Source organism: Macaca thibetana, chromosome 14, assembly GCF_024542745.1.
Source record: "Macaca thibetana thibetana isolate TM-01 chromosome 14, ASM2454274v1, whole genome shotgun sequence".
Classification (NCBI taxonomy): Eukaryota; Metazoa; Chordata; class Mammalia; order Primates; family Cercopithecidae; genus Macaca; species Macaca thibetana.
The window spans coordinates 3,895,474-3,916,404 of NC_065591.1; the positions used below are offsets into that span (position 1 = coordinate 3,895,474).

General features: G+C 52.9%; 1 protein-coding gene and 1 pseudogene across 3 annotated transcripts in view; one reads left to right on the top strand and one right to left on the bottom strand.

Annotated features, from left to right (window-relative positions):
* Positions 1–20,931, top strand: part of SHANK2 (SH3 and multiple ankyrin repeat domains 2) — a 666,329-nt gene that overhangs the window by 414,294 nt on the left and 231,104 nt on the right. For all 3 annotated transcript variants that reach the window (XM_050758103.1, XM_050758102.1, XM_050758104.1), the window contains one exon: positions 16,778–16,853. In XM_050758103.1, the coding sequence (XP_050614060.1) occupies positions 16,778–16,853 (76 nt within the window). The remainder of the gene's footprint in view (positions 1–16,777; positions 16,854–20,931) is intronic.
* The window catches only part of LOC126935966 (uncharacterized), a 376,899-nt pseudogene that overhangs the window by 70,589 nt on the left and 285,379 nt on the right, over positions 1–20,931 (bottom strand).

Sequence of the window (20,931 nt, forward strand, 5' to 3'; positions counted from 1 at the left end):
TTCCGGGCCGAGTGACCCTGGGCAGAGCCCGTCCCATTCTCCAGTGAGGATCCTTCCGCCAAGAACCTAGGATTCCAGGCTTTTCGCACATTCCCGGATAATTCTCAAGTGTAGCATTGTAAACACTATTAATCTACAGGGCACCACTCACCTCTAAGATGTATTGTTTCAAAAATGTTATAGGTGGGGCTGGGTGTGGTGCCTCATGCCTGTAATCCCAGTGCTTTGGGAGGCTGAGGTGGGAGGATTGCCTGAGGCCAGGAGTTCAAGACCAGCCTGGGCAACATAGTGAAACCTCATCTCTACAGAAAGTAAAACAAACAAACAAACAACAACAACAAAAAAAGTGAAGTATGGTGGTGTACACCTATAGTCTCAGCTACTTGGGAGGCTGAGGCAGGAGGATTGCTTGAGCCCAGAAGTTCAAGGCTGCAGTGAGCTATGATTGTACTGCTGTACTCTAGCCTGGGCAATAGAGCAAGACTCTGTCTCTTATAAAACAGAAATGCTACCGGTAAAACCAATCTTTTGCAAAAGAAAAAAAGGAAAGAAAAATGCCATAGGGAGGATGCAACCAGATGCCGTGGGTTGACCCAGATTCACAGAGCCGGGAGGACCTGGGTTTGGATCCCAGCTCTGATGTTCAGTAGCCAGGTGACCTTGGAAATGATCAGATCACACCTGATTTTCTTCCGGGTCGAGTCCTCTCATGGAGTCTCTGTGTTTATTACTGCAGAAGTGTTAAGATATGAATCTAATCACCAGCTCCGTCACTTGCTGATTGTGTTATAGGGGACACTGTTTAACCTTCCTGTGCCTCAGTTTCCCCATCTGATAAGTGATTATTATAATGACGGTACCTGTCTCATAGGGCTGTTTGTGGTTAAAGAAGATAAGGCATGGCCTTGCAGTTAGGACCCTGCCTGGCTGGGAGAAACAGAAACCGTTGCCTAAACTCGCAGGGCTTTACTCGTCTCACCCAACAGAAGTCAGGGGCCAGGCCACAGGGGCCAGGTGGGCATAGCTGCGCCACAGTGATCTGGGCCTGTGACTCTTTCTCCCCTTCTCCTGCACGTCCTCAGCATGCTCTGGAGGCAGCATGGCTGTAGAGCCTCTTCCACATTCCAGTCAGGGAAGAGGGAAGGGCTGAAAAGCTGCAGGCTCTGGGGAGGTTTGGTTTGGGGAAAGGAGCCCCTCCTGGCAGGCGCCTGCTCCTGTCTCATTGGCCAGGACCTAGGCATTCCTGGAGGGAGGCTGGGAGAAGCGCTGAGCTTCCTGGGCCCTGGGGTAGAGGGAGGAGCTGCTGCTTGCAAATAGCTGTTGAGTGAGCCAAAGCAGTTTGTTGGAAGGAAGAAGGTGCTTAGCAGGGCCACAAGGCAGTGCCCAGAGCTTGGACACTGGCACAGATCGTTGGTGTGCACCTGAGCTTCTTCACCTGCACATTGGAGGCCAATGCTGCTAGCACTTGTCTTGTAGGGTTGCTGGGATCATTCAGAAGAGAGCGTGTTTTACACTTAAATGGTGTGTGTGGCACACAGCGAGGCATGACGGATGGTGGAAGAAGACAGATCAAGATCACATGGTGGCAGCAATGGACACCCAGCACTGTGACAGACACCCGGCGCTGTCATGGACACCCTACACTGTGACGGACACCCTTCGTGTGACGGACACCCAGCCCTGTGACAGCTCTGCCGCCTGGAGGCATTTCCCTCCCATTCTCTTCCTCAGACTCTTGGAGGCTGACATCTCACCCTGGCCTTCCGACCATCAGTGGAACACGCAGCTGAGCCCCGGCGTTGCTGGGCGCCCTCGGCCACCTTGTGAGCCTGCCCGTCTCCCCCTCGGCTCCGTACATGAAGCCGCTGCTATGTGGGCCTTGTCTGCTCCACGCCCAAGCCCCGCTGCTACAGGGGTTCTGTGAAAGCAGACACAGCTACACTTGGCAAAAAGACTGCTTCGTAAAGTGGCAAGTCAATACCGCAACCCGTGTTCTTAAGGTGCTTCAGTCATCTTGCAGTACAACCAACAATTTCCTGAGATGACTAAGAAAAGACCAACCGTGGCAGAAGCAGCCGGCTCTCCGAAGTGATTTCTGTTTATCGGAGGATGGAAACACAGCCCAGCATGCCAGCACCCGCTTCCTTGGCCCCTGGATTTGGAGTCCATAGATCTGGCCCTTGTGTGGTGTCGGAGTGCTGGGGACCCACTGGCATACGCCCGATAGGGTTGGTGCCTCCCCTCACCACACACACACCCATGCCCATGTTAAGGGAATTCAATGCACGTGGTTCTTTTGGCAAACGTCCCCCTGCGCCTCGCTGCTGGGGTCTTACCCAGGTGTGTAACACAAAGTTGTTCTTCCCAGCATCGGGCAAAGAGGAGGAGCAGGGCGGACGACACACGCCACGCACGTGTGCGTGCGGGAGGAACCACGATCCTCCAGGGAGCTGGGAACAAGTGGAACCATGGACTCGGGTGCAGCTTCCACTACTGGAAACCACTGTGATTCCAAGAAGGGGAGCCTGGCCCCCCGAGCTTGTGGTGCAGACCAGGAAAAGGGCTGTTGGTGCGGAGCTGGGTGCTTTTAGCCGAGCGAGGAACCATCGTGCTGGCGGCTCAGCCTGAGTAAGGGCCACACCCACCCATCGCAGGAGGAGTCTCCAGGAACTGAGCCCCACCCTAGGGCTCACTGTAAGTGGCAGAATCCGAATTGGAACTGAGTGTTGTCTGTATCTGGGAACAGTTAAATGCATTTCCTGGAAGCCGCTTCTCTGTCACCCTCGTAATTTCTGTCCTGTTGAAAGTTCTGAGCTCTGTTGCTGATGGGGAGGTAAACAATTTTCTGAGCACAGCCTGTCCAGCTGTGCTATCCGACAGGGATGGTCTCTTTGTGGTTATGGTGGCACAATAGTGACCCCCAGAGATGTTCACATCCTGATGTCCAGAAGCTCTGAATACATCAGCCTCGTGGTCACGTGGAGTGGAGGTCTGAGAGGGAACTCAGGTTGCTGTCAGCTGAGGGTTATCTGGGTGGGTTCAGTGTGACCCCAAGGGTCCTTAAACGTGGGAAAGGAGGCATAGAGCTGAGAGTCAGAGGGATGCAATGCAATGGGGGGAAGGACTCGCGCCACTTTTGCTGGCTTTGAAGGTGGAGGCAGTGGCCAGGATCCAAGGAGCACCACGGCCTCTGGAAGCCGGGTCGGGAAAGCAAGTGGATCCCCCGCGAGCCTCCAGCAGGAAGGAAGCCCCGTGGACACCCTAACTTCAGCCCAGCAGACCTGGTCAGACTTCCGGCCTGCAGCTCTGTAAGGGGAGACGTTTGTGTTGTTCGAGGCCACCGAGCCTGGTCGTCTGTGCCGGCAGCCGCAGGAGCCCAGGCCACCGCCCCCACGAGGTCCGTGTGCTGTGACGTCTGCCTGGGCATTCTGCACAGGGTCCTTATTTTCTCTTCCCCTCCCCTGCAAGGTCAGTCCCGGGAGCCCAGAAGGTGCTTGATGAGTGATCTGCAGCTGATTGAGCGAAGAAACGAGTGAGCCACGTCAGCTGGCGGCATTAGTGTGATACGTGTTGCTTTTCAAATGAAAGCTCTATGCCTCTCGGTTGAGTAACTCTCGGAGCCGGGGTCCCCGCCCTTCTGTCCCCCTCGTGGTGGGTCCCGTGCCCGACAGCTGGCCAGAGCAGAGACTGCGCCCCGGGAGTGGAGTCCTGGGCCTGGAGGCCGGCGGGCGCGCTGGCTCTAAGCTCCGCGCACTCCCAGCATTCCTGCCTGCGGCACTCCTGCCTGTGTGTTTCTCTGCCTTGCAAGGAGCCCATCAGCATCTTTGGTTTTAAAAAAGAAAAGTTATTTCTGTCTTTCATCCCCATCAGTAATTTCTTCCCTCCTTGTGGTTCTGATCCCGCATTTGGCTCAGCAGCCTGGGCACAGCCTGAGCGGCGTCTGATTTAAAACCCGCGGAGACGGCAGGAGGCCGCGTGGGAGGGAAGCATTTGGGTGCAGTGCTGGGGGGATTCGGAGCTGGACAGCCCGGCCACGTTGCCACCCGGGTGACTCTGAGCCCTCTAAACAGTGGGAAGGATGCCGCCGCGCAGGGCCAGTGTGGCCAGAGCGGACTTGAGGCTGCACGTTGCAGGAGCTCAGCAATCACAACCAGGATGACATGGACGTCCTGGGGACCCCCACCCCGCCCCAGAGCCCACTGCTGTGATTTTTGCCTCTTTGGGGTAAAGAGTCAAGAATGAGAGTTCAGAGAGGATGATGGATTTCTTTTTTTTTTTTTTTTTTTTTTTTTTTGAGATGGAGTCTTGCTCTGTCACCCAGGCTGGAGTGCAGTGGCCAGATCTCGGCTCACTGCAAGCTCCGCCTCCCGGGTTCACGCCATTCTCCTGCCTCAGCCTCCCGAGTAGCTGGGACTACAGGCGCCCGCCACCTCGCCCGGCTAGTTTTTTGTATTTTTTAGTAGAGACGGGGTTTCAGTGTGTTAGCCAGGATGGTCTCGATCTCCTGACCTCGTGATCCACCCGTCTCGGCCTCCCAAAGTGCTGGGATTACAGGCGTGAGCCACCGCGCCCGGCCAGGATGATGGATTTCAAGGGAGGGAAGAAGGGAAGATTCTCAGGGACTTCCCTTCACCCACTTACCTCTCTCTCCCTCCCTCTCTCTCTCTCTTTTTCAATCTCTGTCTTGGGTGAGACTGCAGACAAATCTTCAGAAAAAGGAAACAAACAAACAAACAAACAAAAAAACGTGAAGGAACCTGCAGCCCCAGTACCCTCCGTTTTCTGTGCTGCGGAACCCGTGACCACAGGGGTGTCCACTCACGCCCCCCACCCCGAGGCTCTGTGAGTCCAAAGTCGGGCAGCTGGTCTGGGTTCTCTGGGTTCTCTGTCCAGGCTATCACAGGGCTCCCGTGGAGGGATCTGAGGCCTGTGCTCTTGGCCGCAGGCTGGGGGAGGAGTCTGCCTCTGGGCACATTCAGGTTGTGGGCAGGATTTCGCTCCCTGCGTCTGTGGGACTGGCCTTGCCAGCTCTTCTGGTCTCTCCGACTTCCCCTTCTGCCACCCACCAGAGACAAGTACTTGCTTTCAAAGGACTCATAAGATGAGATTAGTTCGGTCCTACCTGATGATCCCCCTTTCGCCATCAACCCTGACATTACTGTGGGGGTGATGCCAGGGGGCAAAGGTCGAGGGGGGCATAGTCAGTTCTGCCTCCCTCGCCGGCCTTATGTGCTCCAGCACAGTCTGCATTCAGCCAGGTGTCTACAGCCCTCCTTGGGTTTGAAGCTTCCCTCCTGCCCCATTCCATGGCCGAGAGGGGGTGGTGGGACAGTCTCCTACAATCCTCTCCGCAGGCCAAAGGTCGTGTGCAGTGGTTGCTTGCCCTTGACTTCAGAGCCTGGTCACTTGTCATGCGGCAGCTCTTAAGGCATTGTGAAGAGGGAGCCAGGCCCGCCTGGGGGGACGGCACAGCCCCCAGGTGTGGGGACAGCCAGTAGGGGTCAAGGTCCTGCCTTCCCACGGCCATCGAGGAGGCGGACGGCAGCCCTAGAATCGCGTTCATCTCAGAGCAGGGGTTTTCAGTGCAAAGGTGGTGGTGGTTTTTGATCTGGAAGAGCGCCTAGGAAACCTCTTCAGCTGCCCCACCCTTTCCTGGCCTCTGAATTTCAAGTCCAGCAGCCAGGGACTCTCAGTATCCTTCCTCCTTTACTTCTCTGCGGGAACCGTTCTTACCACCTGTGCCCCTCCGTCCCTGAAAATGTAGACTCAGCTCTGAGGGCTTCCCTCTGGCCCGCCCCACTGGCAACCTAAGGCCTGCGGCTGGCTCTTCTCTCGTCTCTCCCCAGCCTCTGCCCTCAGCCGTCACATGGACTCGCTCGCCAGGGCTCCCTCAAGTCTCTCCCCCAACCCCAAATCTCATGATACTTGCGTGCCTTTGCCAGCTGTCTCTGCCACGGCCACATGCTCCAGCAGCCCAACACTGAGTGCGTGTGCTAAGCCTTCCCTTAACTACGCTCTACCTCAGTGTCTGCGTTTGTGAAATGGGCGTCCTGTAGAATTTTTCTATGGCTCGTCCTGAGCATTTTCCCATGGGATGTCAGGATGGCTGTGGTCACCGAGTGGGCTCTGTCAATCTGTAGCTAACATACGACATTTCCCCATCTCTGCTGGGACTTCCTCCTCCTTCCTCAGCCAGGTCAGACCTGACCTCAGCCTTCGGGGGCTCCCTATTCCCAGCAGGGGCCTTGGCAATAGCCACCATTAGCTAAGGTCCTGCCATGTGGCAGAGAACACAGTAAAGTAACCTTCCCAGGCTCCTGGGTCCATGTTCATGTGTGTTCAGGGCTTTAGCTGCTGTGACTCAGCTCTCTGCAGTCACCTTCTGAACTGTCCTGTTCAGAATTCGCCTGCATCAGAATTCTTTGTGTGTGTTTTGTTTTGTTTTGTTTTGAGACAGGTTCTCACTCTGCCAGCCAGGCTGTGGTGCAGTGATGTGATCTCAGCTCACTGTAGCCTCAAACTCCCAAGCTCAAGCGATCCTCACACCTCAGCTTCCCAAGTAACTGGATTTATAGGCACATGCCACCATGCTGAGCTAATTTGTGTATTTTTTGTAGAGATGGGGTTTTGCCATGTTGGTCAGGCTGGTCTTGAACTCCTAGCCTCAAGCCATCTGCCCACCTTGGCCTCCCAAATTGCTAGGATTATAGGCATGAGCCACCATGCCCTGCCCTTCTCGTGTATTTTAAAACCTGCCCTGGAGGTCAGCAAGGGGTCTACGCATCAGAAAGCCTTTCAGTCCCCTCTTCAGAACACATGGTGTCATCTTCCCACTCTCCCATGGCATCTGTGCTTATCGTCAATTTACAAAAGTAAATTTGGGACGTAGTACTGGGGGAAAAGCATGAAAAAGCTCAGTGTATTATCATCTGGGACACTTCAGAGGGCTTGGAGGAGCGGCTCCCAGCAAAGGTGGACGATCCAAGGCCGCCTGACCCGGAAGTGCTCTGTGGTCATTTGAAGTCAGCCTTAAGGTCCTTGGCCACATCTTGGGGCCTCACTGTCTTTGTCGTGGACACAGGAGACATCTGACCCCTGCATGTTCAGTGCCCTCTGTCTGGTCATTGTCACTGCCCTTTGACAAAAAGTAACCCAGAAATGTCTGCGATGCGTGGCTCTCGTGGTGGGGGAGTGAGGGGAATGATTGGAAACGTGGAGGGGACGTTACTTGGTTGTCATGGTGAATACCAATGTTTAGAGATTGGAGCAAGGATACCCAAAGCCCTGCAGTGTCCAGGGCCATCCATTGGGAGAAATGGGCCACCAAGCCAGGACCTGAGATGACGTCTTGGGTGACAACAGGTTCCACCCAGCATGACAGACAGACTGAAAGATGGCACTCTTCCGGTTGCAAGAAATACAAAGCTTACCTGAGCTGGGTTGCATGAAGAAATGGACCTTGGTCTAAGGGCGCCAGGGCTTTTCCTGGTTGTCGAGGGCAGAAGGCACAGCCCTGCCTCCTGAGGCCCTGGAAGCACATGGGTCCCTCCACTGGTGCTGTGTGGTGACAGCCTCATTGCCCCAGCTATGATGTCCTCAGTGCATACCGGGAGCAGACTGTCCACGTCTACTCCAGATTCCCAGGGGAGGTTCTGATGATTGGCCTGGCCTGGCACAGGTGCCATCTCATGGCCCAGCCCTCTGTAACCAGGGCGTGGGGTGAGGTGGTACAGAGGTGGTCAGGGAGCAGGGCTTCCTCTCTGCAGAGGGCAGGGGGATGTTTTCAGAGAGGCTTGTAGACCAGAACACCCAAGCTGGGTTCCTGGACAGACAACAGTAGCCAACATGACTCGATGGCTTCCCTAGGCCAGATGCTGGGGAAAGGATTTATTTAGAAGTGTTCATTCATCTTGTCCTCACCGCAGCCCTGTAAACTCTGCTTTTGGCCCAGGGCACAGTTGAGAAAACTGAGGCTTGGAGGGAGGTTGTTTGCTGCCTGGGGTTGTGTAGCTAGCAAGAGATTTAAGCTCGAGCTTGTCTCGTCTAAAGATGGACTGTTGTGTATCCTTCCTGTCTCTGTCTGTCCACGTGTGTCTCACGAGCAGAGGGGACCGTTACCCACGGAATGTGGCTGGAGTGTAAAGAGGTTAGCGTGCTCACAGGACCCTGTCCTCACCTCTCACTTTCTCTCTCTCTTTTTTTTTTGAGATTGAGTTTCACTTTGTCGCCCAGGCTGAAGTGCAGTGGCACGATCTTGGCTCACTGCAACCTCTGTCTCCCGGGTTCAGGCAATTCTCCTGCCTCAGCCTCCCAAGTAGCTTGAGATTACAGGTGCCCACCACCACACCCAGCTAAATTTTGTATTTTTAGTAGAGATGGGCTTTTGCCATGTTGGCCAGGCTGGTCTTGAACTCCTGACCTCAGGTGATCCGCCCATCTCGGCCTCCCAAAGTGCTAGGATTACAGGCATGAGCCACCACACCTGCCCCACCTTCTATCTCTTAGTTCCATAACCCATCTCCTCCCAACCCATCCAAAAGATTAGCTTTTGGCCTTTCAGTGTCTTAGTAAATTTCTTTGAGAGAATTCCTCTTATTTCGTTTTCCAGAAACAGTCAGAGCCCAGGATCAGAGGCCATTGGAATCTCCCCAGATGCCCTGTCTTGGCTTCCTTGCCAAGCTGTACGGCATCCTCTTTCCAGTGGCTCTGCGTAAAGGACTATTTTAAATGCTGACAGTCTGAAGCTTGTCATGCAATCTGTCACTGCCTCTCGTGAGTCCCAAAAGGTATATGAAATGGGATTTCTAGGTTTGGCCTTTTTTTTTTTTTTTCCTTTCAGTGTAGATTTTTCTAGGCCATGCTCAGATAACAGCTTTCAGGCCCTGCATGCTCAAATGCTGCGTGTGTGAGATGCCTGGACCGATGGCCCTCTCCTGGGACGTGGGGTGAGTCGCGTTACACCCAGAGGGATGTGTCAGGTTGACAAGTTCAAGAGCCTAAGGAATGTTTAGTCCCCACCGACCCACTTCACAGCTGAGAAGCAGAAGGCCCAGAGGGGCAAAGTGAGGCGTTCACAGCCAGCCACTGCCCCAGCCAGGGCTGTGTCCCCTGCCTCAGCAGTCCAGATCATCCAGCATCCTGTGCTCTATCTCCAACTTGCCACGCTCAGACCCAAGGAGATGGCGTGGCCAACGTGGAATGGGAGCAAAGGGTCCAAGGGTGTGTGACTTTTACCCATTCGCTCACTTTCTCCAGAGTTACTGAGTGCCTGCTATGCACCAGGCTGTGTTGTAGGATCCGGAGAGCTAGCATCGCGGTGAAATGTGAGCCGGGAAAGGAAAGTTCCAGGCAGAGTTAAGCATGCACAAAGGCCCTGAGGCGTGAATGAGCTTGACCTATTCAAGAGACAAAGAGGAGGCTAACTTGGCTGAGGGGACCGGGGAGGGGAAGAGCGGTGGGAGATGAGCCAGGGAGCAGGCAGGGCCATGTGGCGTCCGGCTTGTGCCATAGAAGGCAGCTTGAACATGACTCTGGTTGTGTTGGGAAGCCGTTGGAAAATGTTAAGCGGCAGAGTTGAAAATCACCTGATTTACGTTTTTCAAAAGCTCATTCTGTTGGCTCTGTAGTGTGTGAATCAGTGAAGGGGAGGGGCAAGTGTGGAAGCAGGGAGATGGGAGGCTACTGCAACAGTCCGGGTGCAAGATCATGGTGGTTCAGACTAGAGTGGTAGTAACTGCTGGCCTCCATGTGTGTGGAGCACTACAAACATCGCTGAGCCCCTGCTATATGATGCACTGATCCCAGTGCTGACCAGGAGGAAGTCCTGGTTGGAAACTTGGTTTTGACGTCAAGAAGTTTCTCCACGGTTAAGGAAGCGGACAAATCAATACTTCCCTCTTGGATGGTTGGGTTCTCTGCCTCCTTTATCACAGGCAGAGGGATCTCCTCTGAGACACATAAAGTGCGTGCTGCGATGCCATATTCTGGCCATGCTTAATGGGATCCATTTCCGTTGTCTAGTAGGTTGTTTTCTCCTTTTCTTCTAGGAAGTACAGCCATTCTCTCCGAGGAGGCTAAACTCAGCCTTTGCCTTGATTTTGTCTGATCTTCCCTCCTGTACTTGCTAGGACGATTTTGGTTGCTGGTGACAGAAATCCATCTCTGCCTAGAATGTACTGGCCCACAGGACTGAGAGGGCTATGGAGGTGTGTTTCAGTCAGCTTGGCCTACATGAAGCTGCAGTAACAAGCATTCCCCTTGGCAGGTCTGAGTGCAGCAGTGTTGACAGCTCATTGATCACAACCAGTTACAGATTTTGTTTGTTCCTTCTCCAATGTCAGTGCTTCACCTGACTAGCCTTCAAAAATAAAAAGTAAAAAATCCCCCAATCTCTGTGGTTTGGAACAACAAAGGTTTCTTTCTCTTTCATGCCTTGTGCCCATCATACATCAACAGGTGGTGACTTGGGGACCCAGACCGATAGAACCACCAGCTTCTCAAATATTTTGGTCGCCATGCCCAAGGGCAAAAAGACAATGCTGGTGGGTGGGGTCTTGCATCTGGAATTAAAGTCTCCAGCCAGGAAATAACATAAGTCACTTCCTCTCAAAATTCACTGGCCGAAATTAATTTCAAGGGCTTACTCAACCACAGGAGAGCCAAGAAGATAGTGTCTGACCACATACACCCTGGTGGAAAGCCAGAAGTATTTGATTAGTAGCCTTAGTGACCACCACAAGCCACAATCCAGGGACTCCTGGCATCAAGGTCTTTTAGGCCTATCTCTCCCTGCCCCAGACCTTGAACTTGGTTCTGCCTTCCACTGTGATCCGGCTTCATCGCTGTACTCCCTCCCTCCCTGTGCTTTGAATGGTGGCCATAGCCCGTGTCCTTCCATCACATCTCTAAAAGGAAGCCAAGATCACCTTCCTCAGCAGTCAGACTACAGAATATCTCAGAAAAAGGCCACCTGGCCTTGCGTGGGCCATGGGTCACTTACTGCTAATGACAGGGCCTAGGAGAGTCCAGCAGGATCCCTAGACCACACGCACATGTACACCCCTGTGCACCGGGTGGATTTGTTGGCCTTCTGAGGGGCAGCCTCACCAGGACCTTCCCATGGTGAAGGGAAGCGGCTGTGTCCCCAGGGAAGCTATGCGGCCATGGCAGTTTCTTAGCCACGTGGTACAGCAACGCAACTATTAAATGCATTACTGCATCATTCCTAGCTCTTTCCATTGTAAACAACAGAAAGCCAATTTTTTAAATACCACCAAGGATATGCATTTGGTTTGTACAAGTGAGAAGCTGGGCATGGCTGTGTCCAGGGTTTCCACCTATGTCTCTAGGACAGTCGCCCATCTCTCTGGGTCTCTCTGTCTCTGTTCCTGCCCTCCCTCTTCCCCCAGCCCTGTGTCATCCTGCACGTGGGCATCCCCCTCAGGCGGCTGGCCTCCCTCTGTGTCCTGAGGCATGGGAACCCCAGCAGCAGGAGTAGGATGGCATTGTCTCCGCTGGGGTCCCAGGCCCCTACCCTGATCCCATCACTCGCTGGGATCAAAGGGACATTCCGGCCAGGCTCCCATGGCAACTGCAGGAGCCCAGGGCTGGGCGGTTGGGTGGCGAGGAGCAGGGTGCCCTCACCTGACCACATGGCTGGAACTGAGAAAGGACTGGCCCCACAGAAGATAGGGAGGATGTGGCCAGCAGGGTGAGCAGGTGCACGTGCAGCCGAAGGTGCGGTCAGCTCTGAGGCAGCATTGACCGCAGGCCCCGGCACCTGGGAAGCTGGCCTCTCAGCAGCGGGGAACAGCCAGCATCCTTTGTTGTCATTGGCGCACGGGGAGGCTGGTGTGGCCCCTGACCTCCTGCTCCTCCCGTCGTCTGTCTCAGGGTGTTTTATTTGTGACCCACGTTTTCACCGGTGAGATCCAGGGAGCCTTGGGAAGGAGCAGCCCTTTCCAAGAGGCAAGGCCCAGCAGCCCCTGCCTCTCAGCGCAGCGCACAGCAAGTCCCAGGGGGCCAAACCTGGACAAGCCATGAGGTGTGCCACTATAACACTGGGGACAGGGTCCCAAGGGCCGTCTAGCCCACCCCGCTCTTTCCAGGTGAGAAACCGAGGCTGCTGAGAGCACCTCCACAGGACGTGGCAGAGTCAAGAAGGCCACCTGGATTTACTTGGGTCACTCATTAGATGCTGCCTCCCAGGAATCCCGTATGGGCGCTACCCCTGGAGGCTGCACTACAATGGGCTCTGCTACTTCCTGGCTGGGGGACCTGAGGCAACTCACTCAAACTCTCTGAGCCTCCCCCTCCTCACCCGTAAACCAGACACAGCAACATCAGACAGGTGAAGCACAGACGCCTAGAATACGTGTGGGCCCTGGTGAGTGGATCACCAGCTGTGGCCGTTGGTTGCTGTCAGCACTGGTTGTGGAGGCACAAATCTGGGGTCAGAGACCCACACTGCTGCTCACGGACTCCGTGACCTTGAGAGGTCACCTTGGGAGGCAGAAGTTTCTAAACGAATGTATGACCATGACAGCATTAGTTAACATCACATAGCACTTTCAACATGCCACACGCCATTCTAGTGCCTTACACGTATTGACTCCTCAATCCTTCCCCTTCGAGGAGGGGCTGTTACTAGCATCATCCTTTTAAAGATGACATGATGAGGACTTGTAGCCAGTAAGTGGCAGAGCTGGGCTCTGAATCGAGCCAGCCTGGCCTCGGAGCCCACATCCCTCATCACTGCACTCTGCTACTTCTGTAAGCCAGGGACAGGAAATCTGCTTACTTTGGGATATTGTGTGAGGACCAAGTAAGGGTAAAGACTTACTTTTAATGAAATGAGAGAATTTAGCAGAGCATTCCACACTTGACAGTACATAAATATGTCTTCTGCTGCAGTGATGATGATAATGATTACAGTGATAATGACGATGATGATGATGGTGAAGAGGATGATTGTGGTGGTCATTGTGGTTGATGATGGTGGTGATGACGGTAGTGATGATGATGGTGGTGAAGAAGATGATGGTGCTGATGATGGTGATGGGGGTCATGATGATGATTAGTGGTGATGATGATATGATGTTGGTGGTGATGGTATTGGTGATGGTGTTGGTGATGACGGTGAAGAACATGGTGGTGATGATGTTGGTGATGATGGTGAAGAAGATGGTGGTAATGATGTTGGTGATGATGGTGAAGAAGACGGTAGTGGTAGTAATGGTTATGATGATGATAGGGATGATGATGATGGTGGTGATGATGGCAGTAATTATGATGGTGATGATGTTGGTGATGATGGTGGAGATGATGATGGTCGTAATGGTGGTGGTGATGGTGGTCGTGATGATGGATGGGGGTTATGGTGGTGATGATGGTGGTGATGGTGGTGATGATGGATGGGGGTAATTGTGGTGATGGTGGTGATGCTGGTGATAATGGTGGTGGTGATGGATGGGGATAATGGTAGTGATGATGGATGGTGGTGATGATGATGATGGGAGTAGTGATAGTGGTGACAGTGATGATAATCTTGTCTCTTAGGATCCCTTTCCTGTCCCTTAGGGCCATATCCCAGAGCCCAAGTATAACTGTCTCTGGGAACCAGGAGACAGGGAAGGCCTGTGTGGTGGGATTCTTGTATGAAGCAGTCAGAGGTAATGTCCTTTTAAGGACTCCTTTTTCTGGCCGGGCGTGGTGGCTCACGCCTGTAATCCTAACATTTTGGGAGGCCAAGGCAGGCAGATTACGAGGTCAGGAGATCAAGACCATCCTGGCTAACACAGTGAAACACCATCTCTACTAAAAATACAAAAAAATTAGCCAGGCGTGGTGGCAGGAGCCTGTAGTCCCAGCTACTCGGGAGGCTGAGGCAGGAGAATAGCATGAACCTGGGAGGCAGAGCTTGCAGTGAGCCGAGATTGCGCCACTGCACTCCAGCCTGGGCAACAGAGTGAGACTCCATCTCAAAAAAAAAAAAAAAAAAAAAAAAAAAAAAAAAAGTTCCTTTTTCTTACAATTTTGATAACAGAGGGGAATTTACTGTTCTTGATATCCTTACTGAGCCAAATGTAAAACTTGGTGAATGTTTTGTTAGTCTACACCCTTCTTCTCTTTGTTTCAAGTTTTGTTGGTCCATGAAACTCCAGTCTGGGACACACTGGCTACCTTACCTAGCTTAGAAATGGTTCCTTTACTGAAATAGTCTTTTCTCCTGGTAAACACACACACACACGTACACACACACACGTGTACAGTACACACACACGCATGCATGCACACAGACGTGTACACACACACGCACACATTCCACTACACACTGTCCTCTCTGCTTCTGGCCCCTGGCCTCTGATCTCAGCCAGGATCCTGCACCAATCAGCTGGTAGTGCCCAGCAGTTCCCTAGACAACCAGCGCGGAGCTGCCACGTGGGGGTATAAGGAGCAGAAGCAATTAGCAGTAATAATAACAATTAGCAGCCAGTCCCTGTGGCCCTTCATTGGCATTGTGAGCTACTCTGCTTAAACCCATGGAAAGGTTCAAGTCTCACTTGTCCCTGCACGTGCATGGCCCAACATAAATGTCACAGGGATTGCCTGACCGTTACCCACAGTTAACGTTGCCTCACAGTTACCCACATGCTGGGCCCGTCATCCAGCCTGTGGAGCCTCAGCACCCTGGGACTCCTCCTTCACCCCATCCCTGGGATCCTGAGCACAAAAAGCAGAGCCTGAGGCTCTGCCCTGCTGAATTCTTCCAATCCCTGCACACAGGGCACGGGCCTGGCTGCCAGGCAGACTTCATAAATGATGATTGGAGTTGGACCTGTGCAAGATGCTGGATGCCAGGGAAGAGGAGGACACAGGTGTCCTCCTGCACCTGGGCATATTTGTTGCAGATGCCAAGCACTGGGGAGGTGTGTGCAGCTTAGCTGGACCGGTGCGGGCTTGGTGAGGGCCCTGTGCACTCTGACCAATCTGATGGTGTATACTGTGTTTTTATCTGGTAATTGTGCAATGCATCTTTTTGGTAGTACTAGCAGGGCTCCCACGGCCCTGAGCAAGGCTTTGAGGAGTGGCATTCAACGGAGTGAGGGCAGAGGGTGTCCCTGGCTGCACTGGAGGTGCTGCAGAGCGGAGTGTGCCCCACTCCCTGGGTGGTCATGGTAGTTAAACTGTTGAATACTCAAGCGACACTTTATAGCAGGGCCTGGTACACAGTAAGTGCTCAATAAATGTCAGTGATGATGATGGAGATGGTGATGATGTGGCTGTTCGGGGAATCCTGTTGTGTTTTGTAGAAGCCTCAGGTGTTTGTGGGGAGCAGTGTGGAAGGGGTGGAGACAGCTGGGAGCTTCCAGGTGGAGGACCCGTCTGTCCTGCACAGGCAGGGCACTGCTAAGGCAGCGTTAGCCGCTGCATCAAATTAATCCAAGGTCGCAGCCTAATGTGGTAGAAATGCAACACTTCCTTACGTAAGGGTCCAGGGCACAGGGACCCAGCTGTTGACCCCAGGGTCTCAGAGGCCTGAGCGTTGAGCCGGCAGAAGCAGGAAGAGAGAGTCGGGAGAGAACACTGGCTTCTAAAAAGCCTAAGCTTGAAAGGGACCCTTCCCACCCTGCTTGTGCTCACATCTCAGTGGTGAGAACTAGTCACGTGGCCACATCTGGGTGCAAGGGAGGCTGGGAAATGGAGTCCTGGGCTCAACACCTGCCTCCTTTTCTGCCCCCAAGGGCAACACCACACCACTGGAAAAGGGAAAGGGTTCTTGGAACGTGTGCTTTTGGTGAACAGCTGGCTGCCTCTGGGCACATGAAAGGTGTGGAGACCTTTCTCAATTCCCTCACTTTACTTTTGAACTGCAAATGTGCATTTTGGGGTTTGAGCAGAAAAAAAAATGCTTTCATCTCAGAATTTGGGATTGAGGAGGCTAACAACAGAGAAGGTTGTTTACAGAGTTTAAGTGAAACTTTGGGCCATTTTCCTGAAGTCAGTTGCATAATTTCTTTGGATGTTTTGCAGGGTTTAGGTAGGAGATCGTGCAGGAAATCCTGTTTGGGAGGAAAGTAAACAGGAACTCGTGAGCTGCTATGTTTTATGTCTTTTTGTTGTGGGTTTGTTTTTTTTTTTCTCCCTCTGACGCTGAACTATCCATTAAATCTAATTACACCGCTCATATCATTTCCCATGAAATTTATGTCTCAATCTGCTGAGTAAGGGGAACAAGCAGAGGACTTAATTAGAAACGTTAATCATGTGGGTTTGGTGCTTTTTTTTTTTTTTTTTTTTTAGGAGAGAGGAACTATAATCAGGAAAATGACAATAAATGTTCTTTCTTTCCTGAAAGGCAGTTGTCTGCAGGTTTTCAGTTTTGCTGGAAGGCTCACCACAGCAGAATGCTGTTCTAGTGGATTCCATGAGCTGAGTGGGCTGCCCTGTCATGGCCTGAGCGGGCCTGGCCCTCTCGTCTTCACAGGCTGCTTCCTCCTGCCTCCTCTGGGAGATGAGGCCTGTGGGACTCTGCGTCCCTTAGGGAGTGGTGCTCCTGACTCCTCAGTGGTCAGCACTGGGGTGCACATGCATTCCCCAAGTTTCTCAAAGTCGGTCCCTGGAACCAGGCCTCATTTTCCTCCAGACTCTTCCCCAGGACAGGGCATCTCACATTTTGGGGAGTTGGTGAGAGGGCCCACCAGCCTTGTGTGCTGTGGGTTCAGAGTTCGGGGACCATGACTTTTCTGAATGGTGTTTCTCTTCCCTCTCTGTACAGAAACCCGTGCTGACCGCAGCAAGAAGCTTTTCAGGCACTACACCGTGGGCTCCTATGACAGCTTCGACACTTCCAGGTGAGACGCGCTGCTTTCTCTTCCAGGACCCTCTGCTCAAAGCTGTTCGTCTAGGGCCGGGCGCGGTGGTTCAAGCCTGTAATCCCAGCACTTTGGGAGGCCGAGACGGGCGGATCACAAGGTCAGGAGATCGAGACCATCCTGGCTAACACGGTGAAACCCCGTCTCTACTAAAAAATACAAAACACTAGCCGGGCGAGGTGGCGGCGCCTGTGGTCCCAGCTACTCGGGAGGCTGAGGCAGGAGAATGGCGGGAACCCGGGAGGCGGAGCTTGCAGTGAGCTGAGATCCGGCCACTGCACTCCAGCCTGGGCGACAGAGCCAGACTCAGTCTCAAAAAAAAAAAAAAAAAAAAAAAAAAGCCGTTCGTCTGTGCTGCAGACACGCTGGACCACCTTACATGCAGCTTTCAGGCCCCTCGTGTCTGCCTCCTGCTGTATGTTACCAGGCTAGGACTGTGGAAGCCACCGTCTCCCGGAGCCCCTGCCTGAGAGGTGTACTTGGTGCCACCTTCGGTTTGTGTCCAGCCAGAGCACACCTGTGTGGTGGCCCCAGGGAGAGGGCCGGCTGGCATTGTTTTCGCGAAAGCACGCAAATGTCAAGGATGAAGGCAGTGGGCCACAGGAGCCTCAAGGCAGTACCGGGGTAGTGGCATCCCCCAGGGGAGTATTTCGGATGCCTCAGGTCTGGGTTTGTGCCTCCTCTGCAGTCCTCAGGTTCTCATCCATTCCTGCCACTTCTGCTTAGGTGGAATGGCTGTGAGGGAAGGAGGCAGGCATGCCGCCAGTCAGCCAGATCTTCTAAGCACAGCAGGTTTGGGTCCGTCCGATGTGTGGAAAGAGTCCTGCCTCTTTGACAACGTGACTGGCGCAGGCACATGGTTGGATTTTTCTGCAGAAACCACACCTGTGTGGCACCAGCTGTGGGGACGTCCTTGGGTCTCTGTGCCCCTCTGCCTGCAGGGGAGGTTGAGGCTGGGGGGTGTCCTGGCCCCGAGTGTGGGAAAAGACCCCTCCATGTGGGAAGCCCCAGATAGAGGGTGCTTACTGGATGTTGAAGCTCAACAGGTGCCAGCGTGTGAGGTAGAAAAGAGAAGGAGGTGCAGATGCAGGCCCCGGGGACGTGAGGGTCCTACACCCAGCCCTGCTGGCTGAGGAGCCTCTTCTCAGAAGCTGACCACACCTGTCTCCTCCAGAGGTGGGAGGGTCCTACCCTGAATTCTTCCCCAACCTCAAGGACATCTGTGATGAGCAGCCCAGACCCCTGCCCTCGACTCTTACCTGCCTGTGGAGGGATCCAGCTGGGTTGGCTGATTGGTTTGTTTTTGTTTGTCTGTTTTGATTGAGGTAAAATGTATGTAACCTAAAACTTACAATTTAAAGTGTACAATAAGGCAGCAGTTAGTACGTTTACAGTATTACGCAACCATCACCACTATCTGCTTCCAAAACATTTTGTCACCCATTAGCAGTCACTCCCACTCCCATTGCCCCTCCCCAGCCCCTGGCACCCACCCACCTGCTTCTGTCTCCGGGCTCTGCCTGCCTCGGTGCTGTGCGTAGATGGAATCAGCTGCTACATGATCTTTCATGTCTGGCCTCTTCCACGCTGCATCATGTTTTCAAAGTCCATCCACATGGTGGCATGCATCAGTACTTCATTCCTTCCCTGCCCCCAATTTTTTCTTATTGTGGTAAAATACATGTAATATAAAGTTTCCTATTCCGACCATTTGTTAGGGAATCACTAGTTTGGTGGTATTAAGAACATTCACGGCTTTGTGTAGCCAACACCACCATCCAGCTCCAGAGCTCTTTTGTCTTGCAAAGTTGAAACTCTGTCTGCATTAATGCAAACTCCCCACTCCACCTCCCTCAGACTCCAGCCCCCCACCTGTTTACTTTCTGTCTCTATGAATTTGATGACTCTAGGAACCTCAGATGAGTGGAATCCTGACATATTCATCTTTCTGTGACTGGCTTCTTTCACTGAGCATAATGTCTTCAAGGTTCATTCTTGTTGTAGCATGTCTGGATTTTCTTCCCTTTTTTAGGGTTGAATAATGTTTCATTGTATGGACGGACCACATTTTGCTCATCCCTTCATCTGTCACTGAGCACAGGTTGTTTTCACCTTTTGGCTGTCGTGAATGGTATTGATTGCTGTTGATATTTGCATGCAAGTATGTGCATGTACTTAGGAGCGGAATTGCTTGTTGGACTCAGTGATAATGCTGACCTGTCCCAGCCACTTCTCTCGTAAATGAGGTGTGCTATGAAAGGAATGCTACAGCCAGGAGAGGAGCCGGTACCCCTCCAGGGAATGTCACAGACTTTCCAGGTCTTGCTACACTTGCCCACTTTTTTACGTTGAAGCCCAGGTGTGATCCATGGCCTGGTCACAAACACAGCCCTAAAAGGCAGCTCGGGGCTGACCCCAGTTTCTCCTGATGAGCCTTTATTTGGGACAGATGAATCATTTCTGCAGCAGTAGCCTGTGGAAGTGGACCCTGGGCAGGTGGTCATAGTCAGTGGGCCTATCACACTGTAATAGGATCTGTGATAGCAAGCAGAGTCTGCACAATGGTCCCTAGTGCCTGAGGCTCCCCATAGAGGAGCAGAGGAAGGACCTGCCTGGGAAGAGAGACATCTGTGGGCGAAGCTGCCTGGGGTCACGTAGCAAAGGTGTGATACATGGCTAACAGCAGGGCCAGAAAGCACCAGGGACATGGGCTGGAGTTCAGCCAAAAGAAGACTTGCAGAACTATTGTGGCTGTTCAGGCTGCCTCAGGAGGTAGTGAGCTCCCCATACTGGAAGAAGCCAAGCAGGGCTGGGGATTCTCTTGCCAGAATGTCACAGAAGATTGGACTGGATGACCTCCAAGATCCCCACCAACTCTGCATCCCTGTTTTGGTGTCCAGACAAGGAATTTTGTTTTACATGTGTACTGAACACCTGCTCTGCCAGGTCCTGGGACCTCACCTCAGAGAGGAGGAACATACAGACCACACTGGGGTCAACTGGTAGCTTAAGCAAATGGTGAAAAGCTTCAGCCTTGACCAGAGTTAGGAGTCAGCTCCAGCACTCCCATGGTGAGGGATCAGACAAGCTGTGGGTCTCTTGTGACCCTGTGTTTCATTGGAAGAAACAAGAGTCATAACAGCACTGCTTATCCACCCCTCCCATGCACCACCCACCCTGCATGGAGCATAGCCCTGTTCATAGCTGAGCCTCCCAGCAAGCTGGTAATGCGAGTGTTACATTCCACCTGCTAGAGGGACACTGATGAAGGGAAAGGAAGGCCAAGTCAATGAGCATCTGAGCCTGAATATGAGGCCTGATCTGTGAGCAGTAGAGCCCTGGCACTTGGTTCCTGCCTTCCTGTGGTGAGGAGGGTACTGCCGAAAGCCAACCTGGGTTGAGGGAAACTGACGAGGAGGAGGGCCAGTGTTTTTTTGTGGTGACAGAGTCAGCACCTCCTGAAGCATTATTGGGAGAGATGCGCATAGATGGAATCAGCCACTACGTGGTCTTTTGTGTCTGGCTCCTTCCACTCTGCATCATGTTTTCAAAGTGCATCTGCACAATGACACACACCAGTACTTCATTCCTTCCCCGCCCCCCAATTTTTTCTTATTGTGGTAAAATACACATGATATAAACTTTCCTATTCTGACCGTTTTTACGTGCATCACTAGTTTCGTGGTATTAAGACATTCACTGTGTTGTGCAAGCAACACCACCATCCAGCTCCAGAGCTCTTTCATCTGGCAAAGTTGGAACTCTGTCTGCATTAACACAAACTCCCCGCCCCACCTCCCTGAGTCTGGCCCCCACCTGTCTACTTTCTGTCTCTATGAATTTGATGACTCTAGGAACCTCAGATGAGTGGAATCCTGATGTATTCAGGATGATGGTATTACCTTTGTTCATCCCTGACTGTCTGAGCTGGTTCATAACAGGTGCAGGGTTAGCCTGAGGGAGCCCACCCTGCTCAGGACCAGCAGAACTGGCCTCGACCAGACTGTGAACCTGTGAGCATGGCAGGGTGGATGGGCGACAGGCAGTGCTGACAGAG